General features: G+C 45.0%; 1 protein-coding gene across 2 annotated transcripts in view; it reads right to left on the bottom strand.

The window, feature by feature from the left end:
* The window catches only part of TBX2 (T-box transcription factor 2), a 29,996-nt gene continuing 15,468 nt past the window's right edge, over positions 1-14,528 (bottom strand). For both annotated transcript variants that reach the window (XM_020786836.3, XM_020786835.3), the window contains exons 4-7: positions 13,225-13,301; positions 12,230-12,399; positions 8,215-8,846; positions 1-2,187 (exon numbers count right to left, since the gene is read on the bottom strand). In XM_020786836.3, coding sequence (XP_020642495.3) covers positions 1,738-2,187; positions 8,215-8,846; positions 12,230-12,399; positions 13,225-13,301 — 1,329 coding nt within the window. In that variant the 3' untranslated portion in view covers positions 1-1,737. The remainder of the gene's footprint in view (positions 2,188-8,214; positions 8,847-12,229; positions 12,400-13,224; positions 13,302-14,528) is intronic.

Below are 14,528 nucleotides of genomic sequence, written 5' to 3'. Positions count from 1 at the left end.
TTCTTTGAATATTTTTTATTGAAAGATGTGAAAGGACTCATTCCCCCCCCCCAAGAAATTGAACAGACGCCCAAATAACCAGTACTTTCCTAATCATGTCATTAAAAAAAAAATTAAAATATAGCACACTGTTCATGTGATCTTTCAAATTTCAGTATAGTTTTTAAAAGGTTTGTAATGAGTTTTCTTCCACTTTTGCTTTTTTTGTGTGTGTTTTTGTTCTGGAGTGAAAAATAAAAACCTGAGGATTAATTCCTGCCTTGTTTTTTTTTTTTTTTTTTTTGATACCCTGCCTTGTAGAATAGCTCCTTCTTTTCTCTCCTGCATTCATTCATTCCCTGTCGAATTGTTCTTTTAAAGGATGATATCTTTGGAACGGAGTGTAATTCCCTTTAAAAGGATCTAACCGGTATCCCCTTCTCCGTTTCCTCACGATCCAAAGTGGCATGATGGCATTTGATTGTCAGCAAACAGGCAGGGTAAACAAGATATAGATATATTTATATATATATATATTTATATTTATATTTAGACACAAAAAAAAATCAAAAGAAAAACCCAGTATTTTCCTTCCATTCACAAAGAGCTAAATTGGCCTTCATTTACAAGATGTATGCTGACATAAAAGGAAGAGGGGAGAGAGAGGGAACAATGAAATGCAATGAGTTAAACTCTGATTATGTACACTTCCAATGTACAACTCTAAATAAATTAATACCAATTTTTGCATATTTTGGGATTCGTATAGCTTATTTACACACATTACCATTTATTCCATAAATATTATGTTTCTTTTTATTCTTTTTAATGTTTTTTTTTTTAAACCGGTACACAGGTAGGCGTCCAAACAGCGACGGATAAGAAGGTCACAGGGATTGCCGCAGTATTGAACATCTGAATTTTGCTTCATTTTTGTCCAATGTCCATCTAAGAACAGAGGGTAACTTTGCTTCCCCTCTTACATAGCCAGACTCCCAAACCAAATGTCCCACGTTCAATCTGTTGGAGTTTGTAGACTTTAAAAAAAACAACAACCACACACCACAAAATAAAAGGAACATCCTCTCCATCCAGTCAACTTGATTTAGATGACAGGGACCAAACCAACACCCATATTTTAAAATGTCGCCTTTACAGGTACAGGTGAGCACAATGCTTTTCTCATGGTGGTGGTTCCTTTATTTAAAAAATGTCTAGAAGCCAACGGCCTGCCTCTGATTACGCACTGTAACAGCCTTCGAGATCAACTCCCACCACAACAGCGTTCTAGATTGTCTTGCACCATGGCCGCCTTCTAGATCCTCCATTCGATCATCTCCAGGAGTTTCCACGTTGCCTTTTTCTCTAAGAGAGCTGTTGTTCCAGCAAAGGGAGCCGTTGCAAATAACACAGAGGGCCGTCTCTAAATTCCTCGAGAACCAAGGCCAGAGAATATGTGGTTGGGAAGCAATCACTTCAAAAGTTGTGTAACCTAGAACCTAGGGTTGGAATAGTTTTCTCCACCCGATGATGCTGACCCTCCTTCAACCAAGGTGCCATCTGGGTGTCTTTCTTAGGGCGCCATGCCTGGCTGTCCTTATGAGTACTTTCCCTCACTCCACCTTTAACTTCTCTCCTCCTTTTTTGTTGTTGTTTTTTTTGTTTGCTTGAAAAATAAATATTTATACTGTGCTGTACACATCATCTTCTCCCCGGTGTCTCCTCAGCCCTTTCGTGGGGGCCACCTCCCCAGGCAGTTCACTTGGGGGACTCCCTCCCTGGAGAGACCTCCCTTTGGGTTTCTAAACCACTGACCAGTCTTTGGATATTCTGGAGCTCATTGATGGAATCCTTCAAGGACCCCTTCGGGGACAGCGATGCCCCCCGCTGGCTGCCTGTTTTGTGAATGGGAAGATCCGAGAGGGGGCTGGATTCGCGGCTGCTTCCAGGCTTGGAACCTTCCGATCCTGCATTCAAAGTCGTCGGCAGGCCAGTGGTGAGGAGGTTAGTACTGGGAGGAATGGCCACCGGGATCTGGTAGGGGCTGAAACGCAGGCGAGGACGGGCGTTGCTCAAGAAGGGGTTCCGCGATAACGAGCTGGCGGTGGCGGCACTGGTCGCCGGCATGGCTGAGGCGGCCGCTGCCGCTGCTGCCATATAGGTGTACGGGTAAGGAAAGAGTCCACCAAAAGTAGGCACCGGGATTCCCTGAAACGACAAAAGGAACATGTGAGATTCCATACAGAACCACCAGGGTTGTTATTAGAACAGAGTGGCCCCCGAAAAGGCCCTGTTTTGAAGCAACAGGAAGTAACCTTCCGTTTCCTTAAACAACAACACACCTTTTCTAGCCTAAAAGAAGTGCAGGGGGGAAAGACATTTTATCGAGAGGGTACATTGGGCTCCTCGGCTCTTCTGGGCATGCCCCTTTCCAAGTTTTGAAGCTCAAATAGAGAGAGGTTTGCGCAGCCTCAAAATGGTTACCGGACCATCAGACATTGCCGCCACCACCCCGAGTTGAAGAAATGCGCTCAGCACCCAAACTGAACGATGGGAACAGATTTATCTTCTTACAAGAGAAGGTTTCACCTTGTGAACTTGCTAACCATGAAACTAGAACATGGGAGGTACTGATCAGAAGTTACGGGCAAAGAACTTCCCTTTACCAGTAACAGAGGCATAACTAAAGTTATAACACAGCAAAGGATAACAGCTTCTTTTTTCTGTTTGCTTTTCCTTGTCTTAGTTACTTGCATACTTAACAGAAGATCCTCTATTATTCAACCATTAAAAGGAATGGTCAATAATTGCTTCGGCAAAGATTTCTTATTTTTAAAGAAATCTCATTTTGTGTGTGTGTTTTTTTAACACACCTACTTGTGAGACTGGGGGTGCAAACCCTCACATTACTGCGGAGGGCAGCTGGAAAAAAAAATAGGAACCTCTTAACGCTGAGGTAAGTGGAGTAATAAACAGCAGCGTTATACTCATAGCAAAACCGTACTGATTTCAGCAAGAAAGCATACATGACGGGGTGTGTGTGTGTGGTGCTGCAGATGCCATTGGACTACATATCCCATCAGGCCTGCCAGGAAAGCTCTCAGTGGGGGATGCTGGTTGTTGAAATCCCACGTTAATTTGGAGGGCCGAGTCTCCAGAGCAGCTGTGTGAGTTTGACTCAGGACAGTGGTAGCATATTTAAAAAAATTTTAAGCTCCCCCCCCCCAGGAAGAACACAACTGGTGCTAACTAACTTTCTCGCAGTCAAAGGAGAATTTTGAAACCCGGGTTCAGTCTAATTCGAACTTAAATGGCTTAGTTATTGTTTTATTTCCTATCTTGTTTTATCCCTCTGCCATATTTTACCGCTGTTATCTCACCCTGTTTTAGAATTTCCCTACAGAGTGGCCTGGGATGAGGGAAAGTCAAAGAATTTATAATAAAATCAAGAAATAGATGGCTTACAGTCAGCTTTGCTGTGGCCACCAGCAAAGTGTGTGAGTTTTTGAGGTAGAGAAAATAATCATATGCAATCATCTGCACAGCTGTACAGCAATTAAGATAAAACTTGCTGTGCAGAATATCAGTCTGGAGCCACCTCTCTCTCTGTATGTGTTTCTCAAAATAGGTCAGACATTTAGTCTATATAGCGCTGCAAGTGTTGTCGGGTGCTAGATCGCTCTCGGGCAGAGAAGGATTTACCCCACACCGTGCACAAACTCAGTTCTGGAAAGGACCACCAAACAGAGCAAAATCCCACACAGCTGCTTCCTGGACAGGCCAGTGTGACTCATTTCTATGCAACAGCTTCTTCGGTCGCAAAGCACAGTTTGGTTTCACGAAACCATGTCGTAGGCTGCAAAACCCAGCTCCCTTTGGCACAACAGCATCCGGTGTAGAAAAGCAGAGAGGCCCCTTTCTAAGCAACAGCGTCCAGGACTATATAGCAAAGTTCACATCAAGCGACGCATCAGCTTCCCGGTCAGCAAAGCACAGCTCAGCTGCACAGAACTGTGCTTTGCTGCATTCAAAAACAAACAAACAAAACAAAACAAAGTACAGTTCCATGCAACAGCTTCTTGGGCTACTAAGGAAAGTTCAAGACCACATAATATCTTCCTGGGGTTTAAACAGGAGCATCCTGCAGTCCGAAAACCCCATGAGCGAGATATTCCCTATATTTGCCCAGTGCCTGAATCCCTCTAACTTAGTTTCCTTTGTTCTGAGCGGCAGAATATTTTTTTCCCCATTTGCCTCCTATCAGGAAATAGTTGACCTTCTCTCCTACTCCACATAAACAAGTCATGGGCAAGCTGAAGATGCAGTAGGAAATGGAGGGCAACCCGTTAGGACAGATACGTTAACCCTCCTAATGAGAACATCAGAGTTGCGGTTCACAAAGTTGGGCGGTATACAAATCCCACAAATAAGTAAAATAAATAAAATAAAATAAAATAAATGCATCTTGTTCCTTCCATGTCAGTTTTTCTGGCAATGGTGGTGGTTATCAAGCCAACACCACCCACAGGGGGGAAATGGGTGGGAATATCAAGAGAATACAAAATGGCCGAAGAAGAACTGAGCATGCTCAGCGGCAGCAGGAAGATGGCTGACCGGGAGGGGAGAGGGACAGTGGAGATGAGTGGGGAGAGAAAGCCTATGGCTGAAACCTAGAACCAAAACAGTTGGTGCAGCAACATTTAGTTGCAGCTCCAGCTAGTTCTTTCGTGGGACGCTTATCTCTGTCTGAGCTTCTTCTTCTCCCCTTGTTGTCCACGCCATATTTGACCCTAAGGAAAAGAATGTGTCCTACTGCTTAGTAAAAAAAAAATCTCAGCCAAATTGCTGTGACCCTGTCTGTTATGCAATACAAAGAATTAAGGCAGTAAGCTTTGCAATTAAAAGCTTTAAAATAATAATAATAATAATAATAATAATAATAATAATAATAATAATAATAATAATAATAATAATAATAATAATAATAATAATAATAATAATAATAATGCTAGCCACCTCCAATTTTAAATGGGTGTAGTAGCATTAGGACTCAAAATTCGTGGCAATTATCAATGGGTTTGCGTAATTCCATGAGCACCCAAAACAAAATAGTTTCCCAGTTTTTGTGATGGCCGAGCAATTATACAATTCGTTTAAAAAAGCAGCAGCTCATCTTAAGCAAAAGCATGTAAAATAAAATTCCGACCATGTGACTTTTTAAATGACAACGTCAATGACCAACTGCGTGACTTAATCCAATTTTACGCTTTGCTTTTAATTCGTAGCCTGTCCTAATGGTGCGTGTTCTCGTGGAAGCGATAAGCACAATTTTATTTGAAGACGGCCTCTGAAAGGTTTAATGGATTAATCGGTTTGGGAGCCCCAATTGGTGAAAGTGTGAATTAAAGGACGCTCCTTTGCATTTTCTGGAGCTGTTTTGATCCTCTAGTGGATCTGGGACAGAAAAACAAGACAGAAGTTTTATTCTGAATTTTTTTAAAAAAACTGGCTCAATTGCAAATTATTCTTGAACTTCTGGGGAAAGAAAGCATCTGTTATTTATTTATTTATTTATTTGATTTGGTAAAGTGCAGAGTAAGGTAAATGAAAGCGGAGAAGGCAAATAATCAATCATTGACTTGGGCCTTTAAATCAGTTGTGAGGAGCCCTCTCTTTAGCGAATGTGTTTTTTAGCAAATTCTTGTCATGTGTGGTTTTAGAACAAGAGTGGTTGAAGTGTGGTTGTCGGACATAACACAGCCCATGGAAGCAGTAGGACACCCACCCCTTACACAATTCTGAGAGCTTTTCTTGCAATACAAACACGGATCTAGGGAAATCAATTTGGACCACAAATTGGTCCACGAATTTCCTAGCCAGAGGGGCCGAAGGTTGTGCTGGTGGGGACACTCTGGAACGTGGAGTCCAATTCCCCGCCCGAGTTTCTGTTGTGAGTACGGCAAGCACATATACAGGAGTACCTCAGTTCACGAAATTAATGCGTTCTCCAGGACGTTACATAACGTGAAAAATTCGTAAACCGAAACACAGTTTGCCATAGGAATGGGGGCACCGCTATAAACCTGCAGGCACCATGGATCCTGGGGAAACTTGTTTCATATTGTGAAAAAAATTGTAAACTGAGGTAAATTTTCAATGGATTTCCGTTCGTAAACCAGAAATTATGTTAACCGAGGCGTTTGTAAACCGAGGTACTACTGTACGTGGAGAGCAATGCACCTTTCAGGTAACCAAAAGTCATCCGCCTGGTAGCGACCTTTATTCGCCGTAGGTGACTACGTGTATGGTTAATTTTGAACAAATCGTAAGCCCCTCAATGCCTTCCTGGCAGTCACCTTCCCATTCTACCTTTCCCCAGTTTAAACAAGATATTGCAAAACGCATTATGAGTGACAGGAACTGTTCTCACCAATCCTTGTTATTTTTGAATCAAAGCTAACCAATAAAAACACCTTTGTCAAACCCAAAAGCATGTCTTTCTGCAAAGATCTGTCACGACTCTGATATTTCTTTAAAAAAAAAATGAAGCGTGAACACTTTTGAAAGCAAACATGACAATATACAGTCACGCTGGTTTCTCCTCTTTTGAGAAATACCGCAAGCCAGGTGGATGAAAATCAAATTGATTTAAATCAGGATTTATATTTTAAACACTGATTTTTTAAAAAAAATTTAAATTGTAAGGAAAAAAAATCATTTAAAATTGAAATCAAATGTGCCCTCAATAGATTTCACTAGCGTTTAGAACTTTATTGGACTACAACCGCCAGAATCCCCCAGTTAGACCAAAACCCTGTCTAGTTCTGCATTCTGCTCTCACTGTAATTAACCAGGTGCTCATGATAAGCTCCCAAGTGCAATAGCGCTATTTCACTTAGCATTCCCCAAGGTACTGCCTACAGACAGCCATCGAGAGAGTCTTAAATCTCCATGAAACTATGTAATTCTCTTTTAATTCAAGAGGGAGATCAGGGCAGATCTGTCGATCCAAACATGTTTTCTGAGTCGGAAGGATTGAAAGACAACCAACCCAGCTAACGTTGGAAGCGCCTAGACCAAACCCCAGCTTATTTCCGCCAGAGAAAAACAACACAACTATCACAGGAATCCCTATCAGTCATTCCTATAAAAGCCACAATACAGAAGGTGGATGTTATTTAGGCCCATTATACAGAGGGAAAAGTTGAGGCTGGGCCAGAACAAGAGCAACATCTCCATCAGCAACCACCGAACTTCACAACTCACACCTAGCTCAGAAGTCAGATCACTAAAATCTCTGTATCCTGACCCATACAGGTGATGAAGGAATATTTTACAACATAAACACTTATATTCAGGAATTGATATCTGCTCCCAGCTATGCAAGGTTTTATGCAGTTAAGATGTCCGGTTGAGCCATCTGCATATTTTGGCATTTCCTCCACAGGGCTGAAATTTGAATAACAACTTCATCAGAGATGTGAAGATAGATCTCCACTGAACATATTCATTATTGATTATCTTGAGAGCGACTTGCGAATCTACGGGAGAAATTTCTGTTATAAATTCTCCTGCAGCAGATAAAACACCACAGGGTGTTGTAATCCACCCATTAGCAGATAACTGGTTTTTAATTACTGACAGGGCGGCACCGTTTGTCCAGACGCTGGAAAAATGTACTCACACTTTTTCTCACAAGCGGTGGATATTCTTTATTTGATTTCATGGCCTCCTACGAGAGAGCCGAGTTATCAGGAGTGGGTGGGTTAAACTGATGTACTCATTTCTGCTTGGTTACCACAAGTAGACCGAAGTTTGTTCTTTCGTCGGTTTTCTCCCCAAGCAATTTGGTTGGGCCGAGTTTTTAAAAAATGTCTCAAAAGCCATCTCACTGCGTTTGCTGGCCAACTAATATATCCCTAAGATTGCAGCCTTCACCTCTCTGGCAAAGAGTGGGCGGCTCAGCTAGGGGCCCCGGTCCACGCATTGTGAGAAGACCGGATTCTCTAGAAAAGGCAATCATGTCAGAAAAGGTGGGAAGCAGCAGGAAAAGAGGAAGACAAAGTAGGAGATGGACGGACTCCCTAAGGGAAACCCCAGGTTTGAGTTTGCAAGAGATTTTGGAGATGGCTCCTTCATCGAGTGGCCATAAACCAACGACGACTTGACAGCACATAACAATAACAACTCTGTTACCCTGAATACCAGTCCACGGTGGCCCGGCTTTTCTCTTACCTGAGAAGCCAACATGTGCTGGGAGAGATGGAAGGGGAAGGGGGTGGCTGTGCCGGCCGGCCCTTGCGCCGCCGAAAGCCCCCCGTTTTCCAGGCTTCCTCCGCCCGCCACGGAGGCCAGCAAGTGTCCCATGCCCATGGCAGAGAAGGCGCCGGGCGCCATGGCGAACTGTCCCGGGTGGATGAAGAAAGGCTGCCCGGCATTCAAGGGATTGAAGAACTGCTGCCCGTGGAGGCCGGAAAGGGCCAGACTCTGCAAATGCCCAGCGCTCAGGTGTGGGGGGCTGTCCGTCTGTACCATCAGAGGCGCGAAAGACTCCTTGCTGGCCCCCAGGGGGGCGCAGTCGCCGGGACCTTCTTTCTTGGACCCTTCCTGCGAGGGCACTTGGATCAGCGAGTCCTTCCTCCTACCCTCCACTTTGTCTTTCTCCAAGGCCAAGGGGCTGAAGACGGCCCCTTCGCCGCCCTCTTTGGGGGTCTCTTGGCCTTTGCCCCTTCCTCGCTCTTTGCTCCTCTCTTCTCCCGGCAGCCGGGGGCTGAGGCTGCTGCTCCGAGGGCTGCAGGTGCCAGGATCCGGGCTGGGCCTCTTTCCTTCCGGGGCTTTGTCCAGCTCCTGATCGCTGCCCTTCTCTTCTGTACGGGCCAAGAAAACAACAACAACAAAAGACAAACAATGAATCCATCCATACTAGAATTGTGTTTTTTAAAGGAAATTTGCCTAGAGCAAGCTGCAGGGGTGTTTTTCTCCCCCATCATTGTCATCACATATTGTTGCTGAGTGGTTTTACCCTTGCCACTCTCAATGGTGAATTTCCAAGGCTGAGCAGGATTTGAACCCAGGTCTCTGGAATCCTAGCGCAACCCACTATCCAGTACTCCACACTGACTTTTACTATGTAATACTTGTATGCTGCCTCTGGCTAAGGCCACAGGTGTGAGTGGGGGAGGTAGGGTTAATCTAAAAAAGGGGCAAAGCCCGAAGAGCCCTAATCGCCACGCTTCCATTGCTTTATTAGGATCAACTCTAAATGCACAAAATGTGCAAGCTTTCAAGTCATACAAAAATCTTCATCTGGAAAGACAGTAAGAAACTGGGGCGAAGAATTACATTTCCTGACCACTCCGTCATCCAGAACAGGGCCGATCCACTTACAACCAAAGTGTGCTACTTCTGCTTCTTGTTTATCCAGAAAATAAAATCACATGAGATCTTTTTATTTCTTTTTTTCCTCTCCCCTCAATCCATCACATGAAATAAGAGGGGGAAACAAAGCTATCAGACCCATAGATCTATGGGAAATTTACTTTCAAAACAAATTCTTAAAAAAAGAAAAGAAAAGAACACGTGTCCATGGCAAGTGGACTCCAGGGGACTAGAATATTAAATAAAACTGAGGAAGAGTGGGAAACCGGTGGCCCAGCAGCCCCAACCAGCATTGCCAAGGATGATGGGAGTTGGAGTCCCACCACTTTTTTGGGGAAGAAAGGGCAATAGATTGGGGGAGATTGCCCTAGACTGGTGCAGCTAAAAGCAGTTTTGCTTCTTGCCTCAGGCAGCAAAAAGTCTTAGGAGGCACCTGTGCGTGGATTAAGACCTGATGCAATCTAGTCAGTTAAATTTAAACTCTCCAGAGTAGAGACCTCCGCACGGACGGTTGTAAAGAGAGGCCATTTTTAATACCTCCCTTCTGAGTGCAGAATAAAGAACCGGAACACGGCACACGTTTACTGTAACGCACCTTGCTCCCCAATTCCCCCAAGGCAAGCCCGCGTTGCTCTTAAAAGTACAGGCCAGAAGGACTCATATTTGAGCCGATCAATGAATGCACGCTTAGCAAGTTTCCTCGAATGAAAGTTTGATTTACAACCGGATTGTCCATGCTTCTACTCAGGAGTCAGTCCGAAATCTATGTACTCGCACGCGTACATTAAATACTCTCAAATCAATGTTATGCCATTGATCTGGCCATCCATCGACTCATTCCAAGCTCTTCCTCCTCCGCCGGGCAGGCGTAAAAAGATGGCAACCACTTTCAGCCGCTCACTGGTGCTACTCAAGACACCTTGATCCTTATTTGCAAGCCGACGGGGGCAGAGACCTTAACTTCGGCTTGTTTCGTTTTCCGCACGGTTAAGAGTCTTCAAGAAAGTTTCACAGTTTCATAACACTGCGATAAAATGCCTCGGCTGGTCTCTGTGGTTGATCCAAGCGTGCAGCAAGGAAGAGATATAAAAATGCTGAACACTTAAATGGAAAGAATCGTTTATCTTTCTGGACCAGAAACAAAAAAGTGAGTTTGCAGCAGCCAGTAGAGGGCAGTAGAGAATCAGGCCACTTCTTCTGGCAGGGACTATCCACAGTAGTGAGGCCACCATAAAAAGAGGGAGAGATGATAAAATATAGATATTTCCCCCCTCTTAATGGAGAACTGACATCTCAAATCATCTAAAGGGAGAAGAAGTTTCTTTTTATTTTTTTTAATGATCATTTTTTCAAGAGCGAAAAGGCACAAGGAATGTAATCCACTCCTCGCAGAAGGAAAAAAAATTCTGTTCTCCTTTGCTTTTGTTGAAATGAGAAAGCGAAATTAAAACTGAGTCATAAAAGGACTGTATCTGGCACTAAAGGTGGGAGCAGGAGTCATGAATAAACGTTTTTTTGCGAGTGCCAAAGAGTTTTGTGAGATTTACTGCCAAGCTCTCAGCCCTGGTCTCATCGTGTTTACTCATACGTAAGGGCCTTTGTTTCCTGCACGACTACCTCCTAAGCAGGTCTGTGCATTCCTCCTTCCTTAAAAATTCAGTCCTTAGATCAGGGGTGGGCAACTGGCAGCCCTCGTGAGGTTACTGGTCTGCTACAGCCTTGGCCCAAGAGGACATACTCACTGGTGAGGCATATGGGGAGCTGGCATTCCACTACATCCGTAGGGCCAGACTGTGCTCACCCCAGCACAAATATAAGCCTGGGAATTGCACACCAGCCTCCAGCTTGCTTCCAAAAGTAGCTGGATCGGGTGGGCACATCCGGAGATACAGATATTGAACTCTTCAGCGATTGACTAACTGGATGCAAGGAAACCAGGGCATAGTCTCCGGATTGCACAAACCCGTCTTTGGAATAGAGCTAAATCTATTACAACTTCCCCCTCCCACACACAAAAAAATCTCTTTGGATTGTCTTACGTCTTAAAATTACAAAGGCTTAGATTTTGCAGCTTGGGTTTGCACAGGGAAAGCAGGCGAGCGCTCTAAAAAAAGGAACAAATGTTCTGTGTTCATTCGCCAGGCAAGACAAGCACATCAATAAAACCTGGTGTTTGTTCATCAGCTGGGTGAAGAGAGTGAACAGGAATCACAAACCGCTGAACGACCGCCACAACGATCCAGGCAAGGCGGACGATGAAAAAGGCACAGAAAAGCTTGCAGGTTTTTCCTCTATATCATCATTATCATTGGACCTTTTTCAGGGTTTTCCAGCTAAAGAATACACAGATGTGGTTTGCCATTCCCTTCTTCTGGGGGAAATCCTGGGACTGTCCAGCTTGCCCAAGGCTACACAGGCTGGCTCTGCTCCCGGAAGGCTCAGTGGGGAATCGAACCCCTAACGCCTGGCTCCGCAGTCAGAGACCTAAACCCCTAAGCTATCCAGCCAGCTTTATGTAGGAATATAGGTGATGAGATTTATATCTTGGCCAACCGGACTAGCTTCGATTCAACTTCCTCCTCGCCTTTTACAGGGAAGGAATATCCTAAACATATTTATTCAGTTCCATTGACTGGAATACAGTGTACAGTATTCATACCACTCTAAGCACAGATTGTCTCCTCTTATTTGGGAAGCTAAGCAGGGTCTGGCCTGGTCAGTAAATGGATGGGAGACCAAGACAGAAAGTGGATTTTTACAGCTTAACAACTAATTTTAGTCACAAGCTCAATAATAATAATAATAATAATAATAATAATAATAATAATAATAATAATAATAATAATAATAATAATATTGAAAGGATCATTACCTCTGCTATTGCGATGGAGTCTCAAGGGGCTGGGTGCTGTTCCCAAAGGGGAGTGGAGTGAATCTCGGACTGGGGCAGGTTCACACGAAGAAGCATCCGATTCACCTCCATCACGATCCGGTTTGCACTGATCCTCATACATCCGCAAGGAGGGGAGAGTCAGCTGTTTCCTTTGCAAAGAAAGAGGAGGGGGAGATGTTCTTATTTTAGGCTTTAGCAGATGGTCACACATTCTGCACAACACAAATACGCCACCCAACTTCATTTGGTTCGCTTCAAAGGCATAGCCAGGAAAAAGAAAAATATTACCCCACACCCTTCATAATTAGCAACAGGGCAGGGGTGATTTTTTTCCAGGAAAGGCAGAAGGGGCGTTTAAAATTGTAGCTCATCCTCAAGGCTTATCATGGATTCTTGAATCCTCTGCCTTGATTTTATCCTCTGTCAGAAGGGTTTTGGACTGCAAAGGGGGGGCTCACATCCAATTCACTGCAAGCTTCAAACTGCAAAACACAGAATACAACCCTAAAATCCCCTCTTAAATCCTGAGTAGAGTAGACCTATTGGCAACCATGGGACTTAATGCAGTTGATGATTGGAAGGTAGGAACTGCTTTTCCGATGGATCAAAGACCATGACCTTCTCTAGTCCAGGCCCCCAGTCCAATTGGCTGGAACACATGCCCTGTAAGCAGGATCCAGAACTTAAAGCAATCTAAGAGGCCAGTATCCTGCTTCTGATTATACTGGGGGGGCACAGTCTGTCTGAAAAAACACACCTGAGCTGACCCTGGGCATCCCCACAGATGTGGTGGACTACAGTGCTCATCCTCCCCAGAGAACGGCAAGGGGATGATGAGAAGGACACACCCTTGGTGCCCAGTTTTGTGGAGAACCCTGTTGATCTACGGGAGTGATGGAGACAGAAAAAGAAAGGAGGAAAAAGGGAGGTCTCTTTCAAAGCTCCGAGGAAGAGGATGATGATGATGATGATACCTTTTTTCACGTCGCCCATTCCCGGTATCTCTGAATCCTTTCGCAAAGGGATTGTTGTCAATTTTCAGCTGAGTGATCTGGGAGGAACAATGAAAGAGCAAAAGAGGGGGAACGTTTAATTAATTAAAAAAAAAAGCAGTTTTCTCTGGGCTTGCCTTTAAGGGCTCCTTCGCCCATCCACCACAATGTGCTAGGCGCTGGACAGCTCTGAAATCAGAATGCTATTTCTCATCTTTTAAAGGAAGAAGCCTTTGACGGGGGGGGGGGGTCTTTAAAACCATCCCCCCAACCCCTTCAGATCCCGGTGATTTAAGAATGGAAGAAATCAGAGGCAAATAATTAAATAACCCAAGCCAATCCTGTCTGCACCCAGTGGCTACTCCAGTTCCTGAAAGAGGTAAAGAGGATTTCCCTCTTCTTATTTACTACAGAGTAACAGGACACTAGGTAGCTTGCACTTTGATAGGTTTATCCTGCATGGACTCCAGCTCCCATCATCCCCGAGTAGCACCCTACGACTCCCCCCTCCGGTGTGGCCCGAAAAGCAAGGCCCACCAACCCACTTGTTCCGCTCCGGGTTTCGAAGGGAGAGGAGGGAAGAGAAAGCGCTCCGAATCCCCCTCCGGTTTAAACGCACCGGCGGTCTTTATTAAAAATGATGCTCGAGGTTTCGCCTGAATTATTCATGGAGGGGGGGGGTTAATAATAGGAATCGCCTACACACACACACACACACACACACACACACAACCACCGGCCCCCCGTTTCTCACGGGCCTCTTGGGGGGGGGGGGCAAGGAGCTACGCACAGAGGCAGCGTTGTTGAAAAGACGGCGGTCCCGGATCCGGAGTCGGGGAAGCGCGCCCGCAGCGTCTCTCCGAAGCGCCGGCGGCGGGAGGCGCCTCCATTATTCATGGCTCGGTAATCTGTCCCGCCGCGCGTTAAAAAATGGATGGGGCGATTCTCTTTTTCGTTTTCGGCCCTCCGCCGCTCTCTCGCTCTCTCTCTCCGCCCTTTCCTCCCGGCGTCGCGGAAGGTTTCGTTCCGAAACCAAGCGGCGCATTTAGAACCGGAATAATCCCGCTGGGAAACCCAAGCGGAGTATATTTCTCTCCCCCCCCCCCCCCACCGAGAAGCGCATCAATTAATCACCTTCCTCCTGCATCCCCTTTCCAGCGGACCTTGGGCGCCAGGATCCACTCAGGATAAAGTTTCGGGGAAGTTACAGTTTTGGACAACACCTGGATTGTGGGAGCGGTCATCCAAAATTGTCACTTTCCCAAATTCTGCTCAATCTAGTCCTG

The sequence above is a fragment of the Pogona vitticeps genome, chromosome 7 (assembly GCF_051106095.1).
Source record: "Pogona vitticeps strain Pit_001003342236 chromosome 7, PviZW2.1, whole genome shotgun sequence".
Taxonomy (NCBI): domain Eukaryota; kingdom Metazoa; phylum Chordata; class Lepidosauria; order Squamata; family Agamidae; genus Pogona; species Pogona vitticeps.
This window is presented reverse-complemented; position numbering and strand designations above follow the sequence as displayed.